The sequence below is a fragment of the Staurois parvus genome, unplaced genomic scaffold (genome assembly GCF_062004578.1).
Source record: "Staurois parvus isolate SC_StPar_1 unplaced genomic scaffold, SC_StPar_1.0 ptg002784l, whole genome shotgun sequence".
Lineage (NCBI taxonomy): Eukaryota > Metazoa > Chordata > Amphibia > Anura > Ranidae > Staurois > Staurois parvus.
The window spans coordinates 61,534-86,143 of record NW_028320580.1 but is presented as its reverse complement, the minus strand read 5'-3'; the positions used below and the strand labels follow the sequence as shown (position 1 = coordinate 86,143).

The 24,610-nt window shown below is 48.0% G+C and overlaps 1 protein-coding gene across 2 annotated transcripts in view; it reads left to right on the top strand.

Moving 5' to 3' along the window:
* SLC29A1 (solute carrier family 29 member 1 (Augustine blood group)) overlaps positions 1-24,610 on the top strand; it is a 92,418-nt gene that overhangs the window by 37,055 nt on the left and 30,753 nt on the right. For both annotated transcript variants that reach the window (XM_089666695.1, XM_089666696.1), the window contains exons 2-5: positions 16,249-16,318; positions 18,540-18,621; positions 22,256-22,479; positions 23,187-23,326. In XM_089666695.1, the coding sequence (XP_089522821.1) occupies positions 16,296-16,318; positions 18,540-18,621; positions 22,256-22,479; positions 23,187-23,326 (469 nt within the window). In that variant the 5' untranslated portion in view covers positions 16,249-16,295. The remainder of the gene's footprint in view (positions 1-16,248; positions 16,319-18,539; positions 18,622-22,255; positions 22,480-23,186; positions 23,327-24,610) is intronic.

Genomic DNA, 24,610 nt, shown 5'->3' with positions numbered 1-24,610 from the left:
TGCTGCAGTGCCATTTCTGAAGTAGTTCTTGCATTACTTTTCTTGCAGTTTTGTTGCGAATTCACATACATAGAATATAATGGAAATCGCACTGCAAATCGCAAGAAATAGTTGACAATCTTCACAAGTAGCAATAAAATCTTCAGAAATTGCACATGAAATCGCGCTGAAATTGCACACAAATCACTTGATTTTTATTCGCAGCAGTGTGACCAGTGACGTAGGCTTGGATACGATACAAAATCGTGCGCTTTGCTTGAGATTTCACTGCATTTTCTGAAGATTTGTTTGAGATTTCCCAACGATTTATTGCATTTTCCATTGCGGCGCAATTTCTATTGTAGTCTATATGTGAAATCACAACAAACTGCAGAAAAAGTCATCCAAGAACGATTTTTGAAATGGTGCTGCAGCAAATCGCAGATGTTAAGACACTGACATTCACATTCATTGGATCCGATTTCAGGTACGACTTCAAATCCCAAATCGCACCTGAAATCGCGGCATTGTGACCGGGAATTAAGGCTTGGTTCAGACTGGATGCAATTTAAAATCGTGCGTTTTGTTTGTGATTTCACTGCGGTTTATGAAGTTTTCCCTATGAATTCTTGCGTTTTTCCATTGCGTTTTGCAGCGCGATTTCTATTGTAGTCTATATGTGAAATCGCAACAAACTGCAGACAAAGTCATCCAAGAACTACTTTTGAAATGGAGCTGCAGTAAGTCGCATATGTTAAGTCACTCACATTCATTAGATCTGATTTCAGGTACGATTTCAAATCCCAAATCACAGCTGAAATCGCAGCGTTGTGACCGGGCACTAAGGCTTGGTTCACAATGGATGCGATTTAAAATCGCACATTTTGTTTGCAATTTAACCGCGTTTCCTGAAGATTTCCCAATGATTTCTTGCGTTTTCCATTGCGTTTTGCAGCACAATTTCTATTGTAGTCTATATGTGTAATCGCAACAAACTGCAGAAAAAGTCATCCAAGGACTACTTTAGAAATGGCGCTGCAGAAAATCGCACATGTTAAGACGCTGACATTTACATTCAATAGATCTGATTTCAGGTACGATTTCAATTCCCAAATTGCACCTGAAATCGCGGCGGTGTGACCGGGCACTAAGGTTTGGTTCACACTGGATGTGATTTAAAATCATGCGTTTTGTTTGCGATTTCACTGCGTTTTCTGAAGATTTCCCTACGATTTCTTGCATTTTTCCATTGTGTTTTGCAGCGCAATTTCTATTGTAGTCTATATGTCTAATCGCAACAAACTGCAGAAAAAGTCATCCAAGAACGACTTTAGAAATGGCGCTGCAGCAAATCGCATATGTTAAGACGCTGACATTGACATTCATTAGGTACAATTTCAATTCCCAAATCGCAGATGAAATCTCGGTGGTGTGAACCAGAGCTAAGGGAAATGCTGTTGGAAACACTGTATCTATGTATCTCACTGTACAGGTGAAACATTGTTACAAGTTAGTTAATTGTTTCCTGCAAGGTGTACAAAGGGAGGACTTGCAGCTGTTTCCAGAGACGACCCAACTGGCAGAAATATATCGTCTGTTTTGCTGTTCCTGTTTTGTTCTCTTCATACCTAGCGGGTGGTATGTGATCCATTCTGTACTCTCTATAGTATACATAGGGCCGGCGTCCCCCTATAGAGGTCGGAGGGAAATCAGGGCATGTCCACAAGCAGGGAACACGTGTCGCCCCATAATGGGTATTTAAAGAGCTCTCGTCATTGGTGCCCACCCGCCGCTGTCACATGATCAGATGGACAAATATAACTCCGCAGCCGCTTCTATTAATAAGTCTCCGTGTGATGGGAAATAGTTAACCCCTTTTCTGCCCAGAGGAAGCAGACGGTACAGGGAATGGGGAATACGTATTTGGGGGGGGGGGGGGGCATTTGTAGCCAGAGGAGCCTCTTTCATTGGTTTCTTGCTATAATAATTTGATAGGGGCCCCTCTAATCAGTAACTGAGCTTTAGGGGGGCCCCCTCCAACTTTGATCTATGATAAAGTGTAAGAAACCTGTCTAACAGGGTGTCAGGGACCCCTTTTATCTCTAACAGGGTGTCAGGGACCCCTCTTATTTGTAAAAGGGAGTCAGGAGCCTCTTTTACCTCTAATAGGGTGTCAGGGACCCCTTTTATGTCAGGTGTCAGGGACCCTGTTATGTCTGGTGTCAGGGACCCCTCTTATTTTCTAAAAGGGAGTCAGGAGCCTCTTTTATCTCTAACAGGGTGTCAGGGACCGCTTTTATGTCAGGTGTCAGGGATCCTTTTATGTCAGGTGTCAGGGACCCCTTTTATGTTGGATGTCAGGGACCCCTCTTATTTCTACAAGGGAGTCAGCAGCCTCTTTTATCTCTAACAGGGTGTCAGGGATCCCTTTTATGTCAGGTATCAGGGACCCCTTTTATGTCGGGTGTCCGGGACCCCTCTTATTTGTAAAAGGGAGTCAGGAGCCTTTTTTATCTCTAACAGGGTGTCAAGGACCCCTTTTATGTCAGGTGTCAGGGACCCCTCTTTTTTGTAAAAAGGAGCCAGGAGCCTCTTTTATCTGTAACAGGGTGTCAGGGATCCCTTTTATGTCAGGTGTCAGGGACCCTTTTATGTCAGGGACCCCTTTTATGTCGGGTGTCAGGGACCCCTCTTATCTGTAAAAAGGAGTCAGGAGCCTCTTTAATCTCTAACAGGGTGTCAGGGACCCCTCTTTTTTGTAAAAAGGAGCCAGGAGCCTCTTTTATCTATAACTGGCTGTCAGGGGCCCCTTTTATGTCGGGTGTCAGGGACCCCTCTTATTTGTACAAGGGAGTCAGGAGCCTCTTTTTCTCTAACAGGGTGTCAGGGACCCCTTTTTATGTCAAGTGTCAGGAACCCCTCTTATTTGTAAAAGGGAGCCAGGAGCCTCTTTTATCTATAACTGGAGTTTGCATGTTCTCCCTGTGCCTGCGTGGGTTTCCTCCGGGTATTCCGGTTTCCTCCTACACTCCAAAGACATGCTGGTAGGTTAACTGGCTCCGGTCTAAATTGGCCCTAGTATGTGTATGTATGAATGTGAGTTTGGGACCTTAGAATGTGCACCCCTTGAGGGTTAGGGACCTTAGATTGTACGCTCCTCAGGGGCGGGGACTGATGTGAATGTACAATATATATGTAAAGTTCTGCATAAATTGACCGCGCTATATAAGTACCTGAAATAAATCAATATAACTGGGTGTCAGGGACTCCTCTTATCTGTTGCAGGATATCCACAGCCCTCTTATCTTTCACAAGGTGTCAAGGGCCGTCTTAACTATAACAAGGTGGCAGGGGCCCCTTTTATCTGTAACAGTTTGTCAAAGACCCCTCTAATGTACACCAAGATTTCCAGGGCCTTTTTATCTATAACAGGATGTTTGGGCCCCCTTATCTACAACAGAGCCTTCTTATCTATAATGGGGTGTCAAGAGCCATCCTTACAGGTAACAGGGTATCAGGGGACCCTCATTTTTGTAATAGAATGTCCAGGGCTGTCTTATGTACAACATGATGTCTGGGGGTCCTTCTAATAATAACAGGGTGTCAGGGTTCCTTCTTCTCTGTCTCACGTTGCAAGAGGCCCCTTCTTGCAGCAGGGATTAAGGGGCCCTTCTACTCTGTTGCAGGGTGCCAGGGGCCCATTTTCTCTAAGTTTTTCAGGAGCCCTCTTACCTAAAACGGGGTGTCTGGCACCCGTCCTCTCTGTCAGAGAGCATCAGGGGCCCATCATCTCTGCAACGGGCTGTCAGGGGCCCTCTTACCTATAACAGGGTGTCAGGCACCCGTCCTCTCTGTCACAGAGTGTCAGGGGCCCATCATCTCTGTAACAGGCTGTCAGGGGCCCTCTTACCTATAACAGGAAGTTTGATGGCTTTCTTCTCTTTCACAGGGTGTCAGGGGTCCCTGTTCTGTGTCACAGGGTGCAAGAGGCCCCTTCTTTGAGTAGGGTATCAGGGTTCCCTCTTTTCTGTCAGGGACCTATCTTCTATGTGAGAGGTTGTCAGAGGCCCTCTTACCTATAACACATTGTTAGATGCCTTTTTTCTCTTTCCCAGGGTGTCAGGGGCCCCTCATCTCTGTCACAGGGTGCAAGGGGCCCCTTATTTGAGCAGGGTATAAGGGTCCCCTCTTTTCTGTCACAGGGTGTCAGGAGCCCATCTTCTCTGCAAGAGGTTGTTGGGAGCCCTCTTATCTATAACAGGGTGCCAGGCTCCCCCACTTTTCTTTGTTACAGAGTGTTAGTGGCCCTTCTTCTCTGTAACAGGTTGTCAGTGTCCTTCTTACCTATAACAGGGTGTCAGGGGCCACTTTTCTCTGTCATAGGATGTAAGGAGCCACTTCATGCAGCATAGCATCAGGGGTTCCTCTTCTCTGTCACAGGGTGTCAGGGGCCTATCTTCTTGTAACACACTGTCAGGGGCCCTCTTACCTATAACAGGGAGTCACGCCATCTTCTTCTCTGTGACAAGGTGTCAGGGGCCTATCTTCTTTGTAACGGGGTCAGGCGCCCTTCTTTACTGTCACAAGGTGCCAGGGGCCTCTCTTCTCTGTAACAGGAAGCAAGGGTCCCTTCTTTTAGCAGGGTGTCAGGGACCTCTTTGCCCTGTCACAGGTTTCAGGGGCTCATCTTCTAGGTAACAGGTTGTCAGGGTCCTTCTTTCCTATACCAGGGTGTCAGGGGCCCTCTTACCTATAACAGGGAGTCAGGCCACCTTCTTCACTGTCGCAGGGTGTCAGGGGCTCCTCTTCTCTGTCACAAGGTGTCAGGGGCCTATCTTCTTTGTAACAGGGGGTCAGGCGCCCTTCATTACTGTCACTGGGTGTCAGGGGCCCCTCGTCTCTGTCACAGGATGCAAGGGGCCCCTTCTTTTATCAGGGTGTTAGAGGCCCCTTTGCCCTGTCACAGGTTTCAGGAGCTCATCTTCTAGGTAGCATGTTGTCGGGGTCCTTCTTACCTATACCAGGGTGTCAGGGGCCCCTCATATCTGTAACAAAGATGCGTGGACCCGTCCTGCTCTTTTTGTTTGTTTTTTTTTTGATGAATGCACAGAAACTATCGGACCTGTGGTGAAATCTCTCTGTGCACAGAGTGGAAAGTTACTGATTATGTGCAGATGTTCTGCAGGAGAGATCGCTGCCAAAGAGCGATATTTCTCTTTCGCTGCCCAAGGGAAAAAAAAAAAAAAGTGTTCTTTCCAGTCTGTGATTTCCCCTTCCTACCAGTAGTGGGAGCTCTTCCTTCGTTTGGCCACTCACACAGAGCTGGTACTATCTGTAACGCCATAGGCTCAGTCTTTCTTGCTCCCTAGACTATCACAGCTATTCCAAGGTCCACCAAGACATAACACCTGGTATCTCGGTAAGACGATGTTCCATCACGTAGCTGCCCGTCCACAGAACGCCTTTATCAAGTGGACTTAAATCTTTTATCGTGTTGACCTTACATGTAGGCGTGTATGGCTCTACCGAGGGAGAAGAGGTGGAATTACTCACAGGGTGTGTCCTCTATAAGGAAGGCAGACCAGGAACCATTAATCCCTCATTCACTCAACTTGTGGTTGGAGAATCGAAGAGAACCTGTCATTCACACTTCGCAGTACTCAGTGGGGCGAGTTTCAGCATCGCCAAGTCACCTCTACTACCTCTATAGGAGAAAGAAGTCTGATCGCATGTGATGGAAAGCCTATACAGAGATCGCATGGGCTAGAACAGGGGTGTCAAACTGGCGGCCCTCCAGCTGTTGCCAAACTACAAGTCCCATCATGCCTTTGACAGTTACAAGCATGACTCCCAAAGGCAGAGGCATGATGGGACTTGTAGTTTGGCAACAGTTGGAGGGCCACTAGTTTAACAAGTCCCATGAGGCATTGGAAGATCGACAGTTACAAGCATGACTCCCAAAGGCAATATTGCAATGCCTCATGGGACTTGTCAAACTGGTGGCCCTCCAGCTGTTGCCAAACTACAAGTCCCATCATGCCTCTGTCTGTGGGAGTCATGCCCTCAACTGTCAATCTTGCAATGCCTCATGGGAATTGTAGTTTGGCAACAGCTGGAGGGCCACCAGTTTGACAAGTCCCATGAGGCATTGCAAGATTGCCTTTGGGAGTCATGCTTGTAACTGTCGATCTTGCAATGCCTCATGGGACTTGTCAAACTGATGGCCCTCCAGCTGTTGCCAAACTACAAGTCCCAACATGCCTGTGACAGTTACAAGCATGACTCCCAAAGGCAGAGGCATGATGGGACTTGTAGTTGCAAGATCGACAGTTACAAGCATGACTCCCAAAGGCAATCTTGCAATGCCTCATGGGACTTGTCAAACTGGTGGCCCTCCACCTGTTGCCAAACTACAAGTCCCATCATGCCTCTGCCTTTGGGAGTCATGCTTGTAACTGTCAGTCTTGCAATGCCTCATGGGACTTGTAGTTTGGCAACAGCTGGAGGGCCGCCAGTTTGACACCCGTGGGCTAGAAGGATCATTGTGGGTGTTTCATATTGTTAGAGACTGCGAAGAGGATACACAGTAAAGTGTGCATAGAAGGGGGTGGCACGTGTTGCATTATAGCAGGGGGTCTCCAAACTTTCTAAACAAAGGGTCAGTTTACCCTTCTTCAGACTTTAGCAGGGCCAGACTGTGGCCCTTAAGAGGAAAAAAAAAATGTCCCTGCCCAGCATCAGTGGGCGTAAACAATGCCCCACCTTTGGTGTAATTGGGATGAATTGTGCCCCATCGTCGGTGTCATTGGGATGAATTATACCCCATTGTTGGTGTCATTGGGAGGAAATGGGCCCCATTGGTAGGGTCTTTGGGAGGAATTGCCCCTGTGATTGACCCGGATTGCCCTGACTATTCTGCCTGCTCCTGTGATTGACCCGGATTGTCCTGACTACTCTGCCTGCTCCTGCGTTTGACCCGGATTGCCCTGACCATTCTACGGACTGACTTCCCTGCTGACCCTGCGTGTGACCCGACTACTCTTCGCCTACCGATTCTGTACCCCGCTTACCCTCACGGGCCCACGATCCGTTACTACCCTGCTGGGGCCGCCATCCTCTTCATATCTGGCTCTCCCGGTACCTGTCCCCAAAGGTCTCCTCAGCCACTGGTGGGCCTGCTCGGAGGTCGTAACCTGGCCCGGGACTGTTTCAAGTCCATCCCCACCATCAGGGGCCCTGGTGAAAGCACAGCCCGGGCTTAGACCCCACGCTCTGAGTAGGTCTGTCAGTTGGCAGCCTGAGGCACCACCTGGCGGATCATAACAGTACCTTGCGGCCATGACGGAGCCAGGAAGTGGACCGGCGTCCCTAGAGGATATTTGTCAGCACCTGGCAACCTTGACCCAGGCTTTCCAGAATTTCCACAGTCGCTGGGCCTACTGGAGGACCGCATGGAGTCATTAGCTCCCCTGACTCCCCCTGCTCAGAGTCCTCCATCTACAGAACCTCCCACTAACCCGGTATCCGGAGCGGTTGCCACACCCCTAGCTCCTGAACCCCGTGTTCCTCTGCCGGAACGATTCCGTGGTGACCGGAGCCGCTTCCGAGCCTTCCGGAACGCTTGCACCCTGTACTTCGACTTACAGCCCCGCACGTTCACCACCGAGACCGTCAAGGTGGGGTTTATAGTCTCCCTCCTTCAGGATGAGCCCCAGGATTGGGCTCACCGTCTGATGGAGAAGCACGACCCCCATCTTGACTCCGTGACCGAGTTCTTTCAGGCCATGGCCGTTTTGTATGACGACCCTCAGCGGGCTGTTTCCGCAGAGGCTACCCTATACACTCTGCGGCAGGGCCGCCGGACAGCCGAAGAATACGCGTCCGATTTTAGGCGTTGCATGGGAGACACCAGATGGAACGATGCGGCCTTATGTCACCAGTTCCGCATCGGCTGTCTGAGTCTCTCAAAGACGAACTAGCACGAGTAGGCCTACATGACTCCCTGGAAAAACTGATTGAGTTGGCCATTCAAATTGACCGTAGACTAAGGGAACGTCGGCTGGAAAGGAGCAGCCAGGGTCAAAGGGTGGCATGGATTCCATCCAGAGATACAGCTCCAACCCCAGGGAACCATCCGCGAAGCACGGAAACAGGGGACAACCCGGAACCCATGCAACTGGGACTGGCCCGTTCCCACTTATCGGTCGAGGAACGTCAGAGGAGACGATCACAGAACCTATGTCTGTACTGCGGGGAAGCTGGTCATCAGGTGCGCTCCTGTCCTGCAAAAATGAGTAAGTCCACGCCCGTTTCTTTTACCTTACCTGCAGGAAGGGATGATCAGTCGAGTTACCTGGCCATTCCTGTGTCTTTACAGCTCCCCGGAGGAACATTGTCGGTGACCGCAATCGTTGGCTCAGGAGCCTGTAGTTGCTTCATCGATCTGACTTTTGCCCACCGGCAAAAAATCCCTCTCCAGACCAAAGAAAGGGGGTTCAACATCTTCTTGGCAGATGGGTCTCGTATAAAATCAGGGGTGGTGGACCAGGAGACACCACCCATTTTCACCACAATGGCAGACCATCACCAGGAGTTCCTCCGTTTGGATGCCATCGCATCCCCCCTTTTTCCAGTCATTCTGGGGCTCCCTTGGCTGAGGGCCCATAACCCCCAGATTGACTGGGAAAAGGGAACAATTCAATTTCTTCACCTTATTGTTTGAGTCACTGCCACGTCACAGGATCCGTGGTTCCCCGGTTCCTCCTGTGCTTGGATGGCGACACCAATCTATCCCAGGTTATTCCTCCGGCCTACCATGACTTCTTAGATGTCTTTAGTAAGCGAGGAGCTGACATTCTTCCTCCGCACCGTTCCTACGATTGCCCCATAGACCTCCTACCCGGATCTGAAATCTCATTCAGCCGTATCTTTCCCTTGTCCGAAACGGAATCGGGAGTGCTGAGGGAATACATTGACGAAAACCTTCGGAAGGGATTTATTCGTCCATCCACATCCCCAGCCAGGGCCGGGTTGTTCTTCGTAGAGAAGAAGGACAAATCGTTACGGCCCCTTCATAGACTACCGTGACCTGAATAAAATAACGGTAAAGAATCGTTATCCCTTACCCCTAGTCCCCGAGCTCCTCCAGAGATTAAGATCGGCAACGATATTTACTAAATTAGACCTGCGGGGGGCCTATAACCTTGTCCGTATCAGGGAGGGGGATGAGTGGAAGACGGCGTTCCGTACGAGATTCGGTCACTATGAATATTTGGTGATGCCGTTCGGGCTCTGTAATGCTCCGGCGACCTTTCAGCACTTTATCAACGATGTTTTTCGTGATTTTCTCGATATGTTCGTGGTGGTTTATTTGGATGACATCCTAATTTTTTCCCCCTCACTGGAGGTTCATCGGGGTCACGTGATACGGGTATTAGAACGGTTGCGTCAACACGGGCTATACGCGAAGGCAGAAAAGTGCTGTTTCGAACAGCACGAAATCACGTTCTTGGGACTGGTTCTCTCTTCCGCGGGGGTCGCGATGGATCCCCAGAAAGTCACGGCGATCTTAGATTGGCCAATACCCGCCGACAAAAAGGGGGTACAGCGTTTCATCGGTTTTTCTAACTTTTACAGGAAGTTTATTAGGAACTTCTCCGGTCTGGTCTCCCCGATCACGCAACTGACGAAACAAGGGGTCCGCTTTAAGTGGACTCCCGAAGCTCAGACGGCATTCGAAAAGCTCCAAAAACTGTTCACCTCTGCTCCCATTCTCTGCCATCCAGATTCTTCTCTCCCATATGTTTTGGAAGTGGACGCCTCCGAAAATGCGAAAGGAGCGGTTTTGTCCCAAAGGAATGGTACCAAGGAACTACTGCACCCTGTGGCGTTCTTCTCCAGGAAGTTGACACCAGCGGAACGTAACTATGACATTGGAGATCGGGAGCTCCTGGCCATTAAAACTGCTCTAGAAGAATGGAGGTATTTACTGGAAGGAGCCACGCACCCAATCCTAATATTCACAGATCACAAAAACCTTGAATATTTAAGAACGGCAAAACGACTGAGACCTCGCCAAGCGAGATGGGCTCTTTTCTTTTCTCGATTCACATTTCATATAACGTACCGACCCGGTACTAAGAACACTAAACCAGACGCTCTGTCCCGCATGTTTGAGGACCCCGACGACGCCGTGGTACCTGACACCATCTTACCTTCTGGGAGTTTCCTCGCTCTACAAACGGAACTTCGCTCCCGGCTTCTCGATGCTTCTGTAGGACTACCAGTTCCGTCTGGGTCACCCCTCCAGAGCCATGGTGGGCTATTTTGGAAGGAAGACCGGATCATGGTCCCAGAAGCAGTGCGAACCTTGGTCCTAGGGCACTGCCACGACCATCCAATGGCGGGCCACTTCGGGGTAACGAAAACTCTGGATCTACTACGGCGCTCGTTCTGGTGGCCGGACATGATCAAGGATTGTGAGCGTTACGTCCGGACTTGTCCCACCTGTCAAAGGAACAAGCCCTCCAGGAGCAGGGCATGGGGATTGTTACGTCCATTACCCATACCCAAGCGGGCCTGGCAAATGATAGCCATGGATTTCGTGGTCGAACTTCCACCATCCCAGGGCTACACTGCAATAATGGTGATCGTCGACCGCTTCTCAAAGATGGCACATTTCGTGCCCCTGGAGAAGACCCCATCAGCACCGGAAACGGCACGGATCTTCAAGGAAGTGGTGAGGCTTCATGGGGTTCCCGAAGATATAGTGTCAGATCGGGGGGTCCAATTCACCTCCAGGTTCTGGAACGCCTTATGTAAATCGCTGGGAATCAAGCTGTCGCTTTCATCTGCCTACCATCCACAGACCAACGGCCAAACTGAGAGGACCAACCAGACGCTGGAACAGTACTTACGGTGCTACACATCCTACCTTCAGGATGACTGGCTGTCGTTGCTGCCTTCCGCAGAATTCTCATACAACAACTCGAGTCACTCAGCTACGGGTCAATCCCCGTTCTTTTCCAATTACGGGTATCATCCCACATTCCTCCCTGATCTTATGCCTGAGAATCCGGTACCGGCGTCTCAAGACATCTTGAACTTCTTTTCTGTCAATAACAAGATAATTCAGGAAGCCATCGCTAAAGCCCAAGAGGACAGTAAAAGGGCATTCGACAGAAAGAGAAGAGGAGAATTACTGCTTCAACCAGGGGATCAGGTTTGGCTAGCAACAACCAACTTGAAGATGCTGTGCCCTTCAAGGAAGCTGGGACCCAAGTACATTGGCCCATTTCCGGTAAAACGAGTAGTCAACGAGGTGGCCTACGAACTCGAGCTTCCGCAGACCTTCAAGATACATCCTGTGTTCCATGTGTCTCTCCTGAAGCCATCCAGACCGGATCCCTTCCCGGACCGTGAATCCAGACCTCCCGAGGCAGTCACCATAGGTGACCAGGAGGAATATGAAGTGGAGACTATCCTCAGTTGCCGAAGGAGGGGGGACCAGACACAGTTCCTGATAAAATGGAAGGGTTATGGCCCTGAGGAGAACTCATGGGAACCCGCCCAGAACGTTCACGCACCCAGGCTCATCCGGGAATTTTGTCGTGGTCACCCGCGGTGGAGAGATCAGTGGGGCTCCCGGAGGGTGCCCGTTGGGGGGGGCAATGTCAGGGATCGCGGCTCTGTGGTCCACGATCGCGGCTCTGTCCCCCGCGCATGCGCATTGGCGGCAGATCGCGCCGGGACACAGGCACTAGGTCCCGGCGAGCCGCGGCTGACAGGACGCCGCGCATGCGCAGTAGGAGCCGCGGGCGCGCCTCAGGCGTCCAATGACAGCCGGGGACGCGTCCTAGCCGGCCAATGACAGTGCAGGGCGCACTATTTAAAGATGCCCTGCACTGTCACAGATTGCCGCAAGGTCTTCCTGTGATCCTGAGTTCCTGCACCCGTCTAGTGACCCTGATTGACCCTGACTACGCTGCCTGCCCCTGTGATTGACCCGGATTGCCCTGACTATTCTGCCTGCTCCTGTGATTGACCCGGATTGTCCTGACTACTCTGCCTGCTCCTGCGTTTGACCCGGATTGCCCTGACCATTCTACGGACTGACTTCCCTGCTGACCCTGCGTGTGACCCGACTACTCTTCGCCTACCGATTCTGTACCCCGCTTACCCTCACGGGCCCACGATCCGTTACTACCCTGCTGGGGCCGCCATCCTCTTCATATCTGGCTCTCCCGGTACCTGTCCCCAAAGGTCTCCTCGGCCACTGGTGGGCCTGCTCGGAGGTCGTGACCTGGCCCGGGACTGTTTCAAGTCCATCCCCACCATCAGGGGCCCTGGTGAAAGCACAGCCCGGGCTTAGACCCCACGCTCTGAGTAGGTCTGTCAGTTGGCAGCCTGAGGCACCACCTGGCGGATCATAACAATTCCTCCCACTGACACCAATGATGGGGCATTATTCCTCCCACTGACACCAATGATGGGGCACTATTACTCCCAATGACACCAATGATGGGGCACTATTCCTCCCACTGACACCAATGATGGGGCATTATTCCTCCCACTGACACCAATGATGGGGCATTATTCCTCTCACTGACACCAATGATGGAGCACTATTCCTCCCAGTGACGCCAATGATGGGGTGTTATCCCTCCCACTGACACCAATGATAGGGAGCTATCCCTCCCACTGACACCAATGATGGGGCACTATTCCTCCCACTGACACCAATGATGGGGTACTATTTCTCCCACTGATACCAATGATGGGGCACTATTCCTCCCACTGATACCAATGATGGGGCACTATTCCTCCCACTGACACCAATGATGAGGTACTATTTCTCCCAATGACATTAATGATGGACATGATTCCTCCCTATGACACCAAGGATGCGGCTCTATTCCTCTCACTGACACCAATCATCGGGCACTATCCTCCCACTAAAGATGCGGCATTGTTTTCTCCTACTGATACTGAGACATTTTCTACTCCCATTGGTCACAGTGTGGCCCCTCTAAAGTCTGAAGGACGATAAACTGGCCCTTTGTTTACAAGGCTTGGAGACCCCTGGTCTACACCAAATATTACCACCATGGCAGGGGTGGACTGACAACTCATGGGGCCCCCGGGCAATAGGGGATCATGGAGCCCCTGTGTCCTTGCCCAAACTCAAAAAAGCCTATGAAAAAGGTACCAGGGGCATCTCATGGGGCCCCCTACTGACCCCAGGCCCTCGGGCAGTGCCCGAGTTTCCAAATGGTTAGTTCGCCCCTGCACCACGGATATGTCTACACTTCTGGGGCCCCTGAGGGCCCACCATTTCAGGACTGTGATTGGGTGTTTACAGCGCAGCTAAAATAGTCACGTTTTTGTTTCCCTCTGGATTTGCTCCGGTGCTGGTCTGCAGGTCGGGGTGGACTTTGCTCATCGTCCGTCCCCATCACAATGTGCACTCCGGGGCCCTCCGGGGATCCGACCCCCCCAGCAGAGGAGCCTCTCCAGTGTTCCATCCGCATGGCCTCCATTGTCGCAGCAGCTGCGTCCTCCATGCAGCCGCCCTTGGTGTCACTCTCCAACTTGTTTTTGATAAAGCTTCCTGGAAGTTTTTTTTTTTACGTGCTTTCTATTCCGTGAGGCGGGGAATCTAAAAAAACAGGTCTGACATTTCTTCTAAAGGTGCAGTCAGCACGCTCGCTGAGATAAAAACAGTTACAGGATAGGCCACATGGTGTAAAAAAAAAAAAGCTATAGATGTGTATGTAGATTACATGACTTTCATCAGACATTCACTGCAGGTGAATCAGCCATTGTTATGGAACACTGACACAGCGGGAAGATTCACCTGTAGGGTTTGCTTTATGAATATCCCCCAGAGACTTGTATAGAGTAACAGAAAGGCAGAGTGACTGGGCAGTACTATGGAGTAGGAAGCAGAGCCTGCATATGTAACAAGTCAGTATGGTTGCCCCTGTGTATATCATATCCTAAATACATGAGGTGTATATATATATCTATCTATCCATTCAGTCGTATCCCACCCTTGGCGATTGCATGGATTGTCACTCGTAAGCGACTTCTTCCATGAATTCTCTTAGCAATTATTTTTACAGGGTAGGTTGCCAGGTCTTTCCCCAACCCCCACCATGCAGGAGATCCCACATGGCCAGGGATAAAACTAGGATAATTTGGACAGGAGCCAATTAACCTACCAGCATGTCTTTGCAGTTTTGTCAGAAACTGGAGCACCTGGAGGAATCCCATGCAGGCACAGAGAGAACATGCAAACTCCATGCAGGAGGCACCATGGTCGGGAATCGAACCCATGACCCAGTTACTGCACGGCAGACGTGCTAACCACTAAGCCACTGTGTGCTATATATATATGTATGTATGTATATACATATATACGTATATATACATATATATATACACACACATACATACACATACATATATATATACACACACATACATACACATACATATATATATATACACACACATACATACATATATATATACACACACATACATACATATATATATACACACACATACATACATATATATATACACACACATACATACATATATATATACACACACATACATACACATACATATATATATACACACACATACATACATATATATATACACACACATACATACACATACATATATATATACACATACATACATATATATATACACACACATACATACATATATATATATATACACACACATACATACATATATATATATATACACACACATACATACATATATATATACACACACATACATACACATACATACATATATATATACACATACATACATATATATATGTATATAAATATATATCTTTATGTATCCTGTAGGGCCGGTTCACACTCCATGCTTTTCATTGTGCTTTATTTTTTCTGCATCCAAAACGCACAGAAAGTAGGTGATATGGTTGTCAGTGTCATAGTTCACATCAGTGCTTGCAGTTCCGGTGCATTCCTGTTGCAGAAAAAAAAAGGAGAACAGGCGGCGTTTTTTCTGCACAGAACTGTACCGTAAAGTGTTAAAACGCACCAAAATCGCACCAAAAACACACCTATTTACATTGAAGAAGAGAGGGGAAAAATGAACTGGAATGCATCAAAAACGCATCGGGAACGCGTATCTGTAGTGTGATCCAGCCCTTAGGGCCGGTTCACACTCCATGCGTTTCAGTGTGCGTTTTTCTGCATCCAAAACGCACAAAGTAGGTGATATGGTGGTCAATGTCATAGTTCACATCAGCGCTTGCAGTTCCAGTGCGTTTCCGGTTGCAGAAAAAAAAAAAGTAGAACAGGTTGCATTTTTTCTGCACAGAACGTGGTCAAACGCATAAAAAACGCACATGTCCCTATTTACATTGAAGAAAAAGAGAGGGGAAAAATTTAACTGGAATGCATAAAAAAAACGCACCGGAATGCGTCAAAAACGCATCCGGAATGCATCTGGACTATGTGATCTGACCATTAGGGCCAGTTCACATTCCATGCGTTTCAGTGTGTGTTTTTTCTGCATCCAAAACGCACAGAAAGCAAGTTATATGGTGGTCAATGGCATAGTTCACATCAGTGCTTGCAGTTCCAGTGCGTTCCGGATGCAGAAACAAAAGTAGAACAGGCGGCATTTTTCCTGCACAGAACTGTCCTGGAATCTGCAGATCCCATCCATCCTGCAGGGATCGTCGGCTTGCTTTACAACTTACCTTTTGGTGGAGCGGGTCCGGTGTCACCCCGTATAGGTTGCATGCCGACGATCCCCGCAGGATGGATCGGATCTGCAGATTGAGCATAATGGATTGGACTCCGATCCATTATCCTCCCCAATCCGCAGATCTAACACGTGGTGACACCCCCTTTGACGATCCCGTAGGATGGATCGGATCTGCGGATTGGGGAGCATAATGAATCGGACTCTGATCCATTATGCTCAATCCGCAGATCCGATCCATCCTGCGGGGATCGTCAAAGGGGGTGTCACCACGTGTTACCGCACTGGGTGACACCAACCCTAGGGACGCCCCTGTATGCGGCTCTCATATTTCATTCCATTGGTGGTAGAAGGGGAGGGGCTTAAGTAGCTCGCAGGGTTCAGGAATGAGTCCTGTTTAGCTCCCTGCACTCACCGCCGTGTGTCATTCTGCACAATCATGTTATCATCTAATGATCTCATCCCAGATTTACTGAGCCGACTGCTTTTCCTTTTCAGGTTCCTTTTCCTGGCTATTGTAGAGACCCCCCCGGCAATAAACCACCATGACGGATCCTCCCAAGGACAGGTAGGTGCACGCAGGGGTGCGGGTGAGTCCTCTGTGTTTATATACATACAGTATATATATATATACACGGCTCAAGTATATGAAAGGAAGACTTTGAAAACCCATCAGATCTCAATGGGGAGGAATCTCCGGTTGGATCTCTATACTGACATGGGTGGGGGATGGGTGAGGAACGTAAGGACGTCCCATCATTTGATGGAAATGAAAATGATCGACCTACAGAGGACTGAATTCAAAGACACCCCGAAAATCAAAGTGAAAAAATATGCAGCAGGTGAGTCCATTTGGCTGAAATGTCATTGCAGCAACTCAGAATGGTCCTCAGTAGAGCCCCCACGTGCTTGTATGTATGCCTGACAACGTCGGGGGGGGCTCCTAATGAGACCACGGATGGTGTCCTGGGAGATTTCCTCCCAGATCTGGACCAGGGCATCACTGAGCTCCTGGACAGTCTGAGGTGCAACCCAGCGGCGTCGGATGGCCCGAAACATGACATCCCAGAGGGGTTCTATTGGATTTAGGTCAGGAGAGCGTGGGGGCCATTCAATGCTATCAATTCCTTCATCCTTCAGGAACTACCTGCATACTCTCCCCACATGAGGCCAGGCATTGTCTGCACCAGGAGGAACCCAGGACCCACTGCACCAGGAGGAACCCAGGACCCACTGCACCAAGAGGAACCCAGGACCCACTGCGCCAGGAGGAACCCAGGACCCACTGCGCCAGGAGGAACCCAGGACCCACTGCGCCATGAGGAACCCGGGACCCACCGCACCAGGAGGAACCCAGGACCCACTGCACCAGCGTAGGGTCTGACAATGGGTCCAAGGATTTCATCCCGATACCTAATGGCAGTCAGGGTGCCTTTGTCTAGCCTGTAGAGGTCTGTGCGTCCCTCCATGGATATGCCTCCTCAGACCATCACTGACCCACCACCAAAACGGTCATGCTGAACCATGTTACAGGCAGCAGAACGTTCTCCACGGCTTCTCCAGATCCTTTCCCGTCTGTCACATGTGCTCAGGGTGAACCTGCTCTCATCTGTGAAAAGCACAGGGTGCCAGTGGTGGACCTGCCAATTCTGGGGTTCAATGGCCAATGCCAATCGAGCTCTATGGTGCCGGGCAGTGAGAACAGGGCCCACTAGAGGACGTCGGGCCCTCAGGCCTCCCTCATGAAGTCTGTTTCTGATTGTTTGGTCAGAGACATTCCCACCAGTGGCCTGCTGGAGGTCATTTTGTAGGGCTCTGGCAGGGCTCATCCTGTTCCTCCTTGCACAAAGGAGCAGATACCGGTCCTGCTGATGGGTTAAGGACCTTCTACGGCCCTGTCCAGCCCTCCTAGAGGAACTGCCTGTCTCCTGGAATCTCCTCCATGCTCTTGAGTCTGTGCTGGGAGACACAGCAAACCTTCTGGCAATGGTACGTATTGATGTGCCATCCTGGAGGAGTTGGACTGCCTGTACAACCTCTGTAGGGTCCAGGTATGGCCTCATGTTACCAGTAGTGACACTGACCCGAGCCAAATGCAAAACGAGTGAAAAACAGTTAGAAAAGATGAGTAGGGAAATAACTGTCAGTGGCCTCCACCTGTAAAACCATTCCTGTTTTGGGGGTCGTCTCATTGTTGCCCATCTAGTGTACCTGTTGTTAATTTCATGAACACCAAAGCAGCTGAAACTGATGAACAACCCCCTCTGCTACTTACCTGACCAGATCAATATCCCAGGAGTGTCATGGACTTGATGCTAGACTCGGATTACAAAGTCTTCCTTTCATTTTTTGGAGCCGTGTATATACAGTATATATATTACACACTAAATCTATTTTCCAGCATGTTTGGCATGATGTTCCCTGTATACAGTTTTCCTAAAATCGTTTTTAGTTCCTTACCTGGAGATCCTGCCAGTAACCGCACTTCCCGATGCAGCCCAACACTAAGGGGTGTATGTATAAAATATTTTCATAGCAATTCACCCATTGAAAGCGCATGTGCAGTAATGTGTTTCAAATGTGGCAACCCCCCCCCCCCCAAAAAAAAACAACAAATGTTATTAGGGTATCTCCTGTGCTGGTTGAATAGCTTTCATTGATTTAAAAAACAATTACCACATTTAGCCACTAGATGGTGGTAAGGATCCTTTGGGTTTGCAGTAGGGGTGTGTGGATGGGGTTGCCCCTCCCCCGGGCTCTGTGTAACCTTTTCCTCCTCCTCTCCCCAGGTACAACGCTGTCTGGTTAATATTCTTCACCCTCGGGCTCGGCACTCTGCTGCCCTGGAACTTCTTCATGACGGCCACCATGGTAAGTCTGCGGTAACTGACAGCTAAACTCCGCGGGATTGGAGAGAGCTAAACTGCTGATAACTGCAAAGGCTTGTCTGGGGGGCCAGCGGTCATCGGGTTGGGTGACTAGTACACTGGATAACTAGTAGGCCTCACTATGGGAATACAGGATAACTAGTAGGCCTCACTATGGGAATACAGGATAACTAGTAGGCCTCACTATGGGAATACAGGATAACTAGTAGGCTGAGTGATGAGTATACTGAATAGTAGGCTGGATAATGAGTATACCAAAATACTAGCAAAATGGTTAACTAGTAGGTTGTACTATGGGAATATAAGAAAACTAGTAGGCTGGGCGATTAGTATACTTAATAACTAGTAGGATGGATAATGAGCACACTACATAACAAGTATGCTGGTCAATCAGTATACTGTATAACTAGTAGGCTGGATAATGAGTATCTTAGATAACTAGTAGTCTGCATAATGAGTATGCTGGATAAATAGTAGGATACTGAATAACTAGCAGTCTGGATAATGAGTATACTGTATAACTAGTAGGCTGGATAATGCGTATCTTAGATAACTAGTAGTCTGCATAATGAGTATACTGGATAAATAATAGGCTCAGTAACTAGTAGGCTGGATAATGAGTATACCGAAATACTAGCAAACTGGTAGACCTAGACCTGGTAAACTGGTACACCTAACTAGTAGGGTGTATTTTGAGAATATAAGATAACTAGTAGGCTGGGCGATTAGTATACTTAATAACTAGTAGGATGGATAATGAGCACACTAGATAACTAGTCAATAAGAATACTGTATAACTAGTAGGCTGGATAATGAGTATCTTAAATAACTAGTTGTCTGGACAATGAGTATCTTAGATAACTAGTAGTCTGCATAATGAGTATACTGGATAAATAGGCTCAGTAACTAGTAGGCTGGATAATGAGTATACTCAATAACTAGTAGGCTGGATAATGAGTATACCGAAATACTAACAAACTGGTTAACTAGTAGATTGTACTAAGATAACTAGTAGGCAGGGTGATTTGTATACTTAATAACTAGTAGGATGGTTAATGAGCACACTAGATATGCTGGTCAATAAGTATACTGTATACTGTATACTGTGTACTGCAGAGCTGGACAATAGGAATAGGGGCTAACTATTAGGCTGGATAATGAGTATACTAAACAACTAGTAGGCTGGGTAACTAGTACAATGGTAATATGCTAACAAAATTAATAGGCAGGGTAACTAACAGGTGGGATAATAGTTATGCTTGATTATTTTTAGGTTAGGCTGAAAATTAGATTACTGGGTAACTAGTAAATGAGATTTCTATTTGGCTGGATTGTGAGCATACTAGTTGGCTTGGTAACTAGTAAGCTGGATAATAAATATACTGGATAAATGGTACGCTGGGTAACTAGTAAACTGGATAACTGGTCAGCTGGACATTGAGTACACAAGATAACAAGTAGTCATACAATGAACATACTGTATCACCGGTGGGCTTGTTTTTTGTATACTGCATAACTAATATGCTGGGCAATTATTACACAGGATAGCTAGGTAGCTAATAAAATGGATAATTAGTAGGCTGGACAACTAGTAAACTAGATATCTAGTATTCTGGGTATCTAAAATGCTGGATAATAAATATACTGGATAATTATTAGGCGGTATAACGAGTAAACCGGATAACTAGTAGGTTGAAAGTAAGTACACTGGGTAACTAGTAAATTGGATATCAGTCTGGATAATGAGGATTCTGGGTAACTATAAGGTATGCAGGAAACTAGAAGACTGGATAATAAAGATGCTGGATAATTATTAAGCTGTATGACTAGTAAACTGGATTACTAGTAGGTTGAAAATGAGTATACTGGGTAACTAGTAAACTGGATAATTAGCATACTGTGTAACTAGTTGGCTTGGTAATTATTACATTGTATATTGAGTATACTGGGTAACTAGTTGGATTGGTACCTAGTACAGTGGATACTGAGCATACTGGGTAATTAGTTGTCTTGGTAACTAGTACATTGGATATTGATCATACTGGGTAACTAGTTGTCATGGTAACTAGTACAATGGATATTGAGCATAAAGGGTTGTACTAGTTGTCTTGGTAACTAGTACATTGGATATTGAGCATACTGGGTAACTAGTTGTCTTGGTAACTAGTACAGTGGATATTGAGCATACTGGGTAACTAGTTGTATCTTTTGTATATTGAATATACTGGGTAACTAGTTGTCTTGGTAACAAGTACATTGGATATTGAATATACTGGGTAACTACTTGTCTTGGTAACTAGTACATTGCCTTGGTAACTAGTACATTGGATATTGAGCATACTGGGTAACTAGTTGTATCTTTTGTATATTGAATATACTGGGTAACTAGTTGTCTTGGTAAGAAGTACATTGGATATTGAATATACTGGGTAACTAGTTGTCTTGGTAACTAGTACATTGCCTTGGTAACTAGTACAGTGGATATTGGGCATACTGGGTAACTAGTTGTATCTTTTGTATATTGAATATACTGGGTAACTAATTGTCTTGGTAACTAGTATATTGGATATTGATTATACTGGGTAACTAGTTGTCTTGGTAACTAGTACATTGCCTTGGTAACTAGTACAGTGGATATTGGGCATACTGGGTAACTAGTTGTATCTTTTGTATATTGAATATACTGGGTAACTAATTGTCTTGGTAACTAGTACATTGGATATTGATTATACTGGGTAACTAGTTGTCTTGGTAACTAGTACATTGTCTTGGTAAATAGTACATTGGATATTGAGCATACTGGGTAACTAGTTGTCTTGGTAACTAGTACATTGGATATTGAATATACTGGGAAACTAGACTTGGTAACTAGTACATTGGATATTGAATATACTGGGTAACTAGTACATTGGATATTGGGCATACTGGGTAACTAGTACATTGGATATTGGGCATACTGGGTAACTAGTACATTGGATATTGGGCATACTGGATAACTAGTACATTGGATATTGGGCATACTGGGTAACTAGTACATTGGATATTGGGCATACTGGATAACTAGTACATTGGATATTGAATATACTGGGTAACTAGACTTGGTAACTAGTACATTGGATATTGAATATACTGGGTAACTAGACTTGGTAACTAGTACATTGGATATTGAATATACTGGGTAACTAGACTTGGTAACTAGTACATTGGATATTGAATATACTGGGTAACTAGTACATTGGATATTGGGCATACTGGATAACTAGTACATTGGATATTGGGCATACTGGATAACTAGTACATTGGATATTGGGCATACTGGGTAACTAGTACATTGGATATTGGGCATACTGGATAACTAGTACATTGGATATTGGGCATACTGGATAACTAGTACATTGGATATTGAATATACTGGATAACTAGTACATTGGATATTGGGCATACTGGGTAACTAGTACATTGGATATTGGGCATACTGGATAACTAGTACATTGGATATTGAATATACTGGATAACTAGTATCCTGGATAAATATTAGGCTGGATTATTAGTATGATGGGTAACTAGTAGTCAGGAGAGAAGCTCTCAGTATGTCCCCTCCCCCTCCTCTCTTCCAGTATTTCACCAGTCGCCTGGCTGATCCGGACGTCTCGCGGATGGCGTCCGGCGATGGAGGCGACTTTGGAAACGACTCTCTCACCAACGACCTGAACAGCACCGAGGCCCGAGCGCTGGGACCACCGAGGAACCAACTACAGAGCAAGTTCAACAACGTCATGACCCTCTGCGCCATGCTGCCCCTCCTCATCTTCACCTGTCTGAACTCCATCCTGCACAGCAGGTCAGTCCCCTGCCTGGAGGGTGACTACAGAGAGTGCTGGGGGCCCAGAAGATGAGGGGGCCCCCGAGACCCCCGCACACATCTCATTACCTGTACACCAAGGTCCAGGCTACGCAGCTGACTTCTGGGCGATCAGAGCCCAGTGCAAGCCATGTGACCCTGATTCACCGCCATGGCGGCTGCTGTTGATGGGTATGTCTGGGCCAATCGGGGAACAAAGCACTCAGCACATCTCTCCCTTACACACATTTCCTGCTAGAGAGCCAATGAATTTCTTGCTTCCTGTATTGGTCTGACAACGCTGCCTCTGCTGCACTGAAATCCCAAGCAGTGTTGTCAGCCCATCCTGAATTCTTCCCTGCTGGACTACAGAGGAGTGGGTATAGAGATAAGGAGGGGGAGGGAGATTAGGATCAGAAGAGGGGGTTATGAAGGTGGGGAGAGGGGGGCAGGCTTGTGGAACTATGGAAGGGGAGGAGTTATGGAGATTAGGGGAGGAGTTATGGAGATGAGGTGGTGGGGTTATTGCTGTTCTCTTCTTCTCGGCATTGCTCCTGTTCCTGGCTCTTCTCTCCCTCCCTCCCTCTGCAGGAGAGAGTCAGAAAGGGTTCCATCCACAGGTTCTACACTGGGGTCCTCCACCTGCCGGTCTCACCAGGAATGGGGGACACCATGAGTTTTGACTCTTTTCTCTCCTCTCTCTCCAGGATCCCCCAGAAAATACGTATTGCAGGCAGTCTGGCCGCCATATTCCTGGTCTTTTTGTTGACGGCCATCTTTGTGAAGATCGATTTTTCCCCCGTCACATTCTTCACTTCAACGATGATCAAAATCGTCTTTATCAACTGTGAGTATGGAGAGAATTCACTGTCTGTCCGACCATCGCTATGGGGCGTCTGTCCATCCATCACTATGGGGCGTCTGTCGCTATGGGTTGTCTGTCGCTATGGGGCATCTGTCTGCCATTATTGAGACATCTGTCATATGGGACAGTCTGTCCATCCATCACTATGGGGCTGTCTGTCCATCCATCACTATGAGGCAGTCTGTCCATCCATCACTATGAGGCAGTCTGTCCATCCATCACTATGGGGTAGTCTGTCCAACCTTCACTATGGGGTGGTCTGTCCGACTTTTGCTATGGGGTGGTCTGTCCGACCTTCACTATGGGGTGGTCTGTCTGACCTTCACTATAGGGTGGTTCATCCAGCCTTCACTATTGGGTGACCTGTCTGGCCTTCACTATGGGGTATTCTGTCCAACCTTCACTATGGGGCGGTTTGTCCAGCCTTAACAATGGGGTGGTCTGTCTGGCCTTTACTATGGGGTAGACTGTCCAACCTTCACTATGGGTTGGTCTATCTGAACTTCACTATGGGCTGATCTGTCCAACCTTCGCTATGTGGTGGTCTGTCCAACCTTCACTATGGGGTGGTCTGTCTGGCCCAGGGGCGGACTGACCATTCGATCACTCGGGCACTGCCCGAGTGCCTGGGGTCATTATGGGGCCCCATGAAATGCCCCTGGTACCTTTTTATAGGCTTTTTTGGGTGTGCTTTGAGTGTGGGCAAGGACACAGGGGCCCCATGATCCCCTATTGCCCAGTGGCCCCATAAGTTGTCAGTCTGCCCCTGGTCTGGCCTTCACTATGGGGTGGTCTGTCCGACCTTCACTATGCGGTGGTTTGTCAAGCCTTCACTATAGGGTGGTCTGTCTAAACTTCACTATGGGGTGGTCTGTCCAACCTTCACTATGGGGTGGTCTGTCCGACCTTCACTATGCGGTGGTTTGTCCAGCCTTCACTATGCGGTGGTTTGTCCAGCCTTCACTATGCGGTGGTTTGTCCAGCCTTCACTATGGGGTGATCTGTCTGACCTTCACTATGAGGGTGTCTGTCCATCACTATGGGGTAGTCTTTCGGACCTTCAGTATGGGGTGTCTATCAATTACTATCGGGTTGTCTATCCATCTATTACTATGGGATGGTCTCTGCCACCTGGTCTATGAGGGTATCTGTCTGTCACTATGGGGGTATCTGTCACCTTGGGGGTCTCTATCCTTTCATCACTATAGGGGTGTCTGTCAGTCCATCACCACTATGGAGGTGTCTATCCATTGCCAACTATGAGGG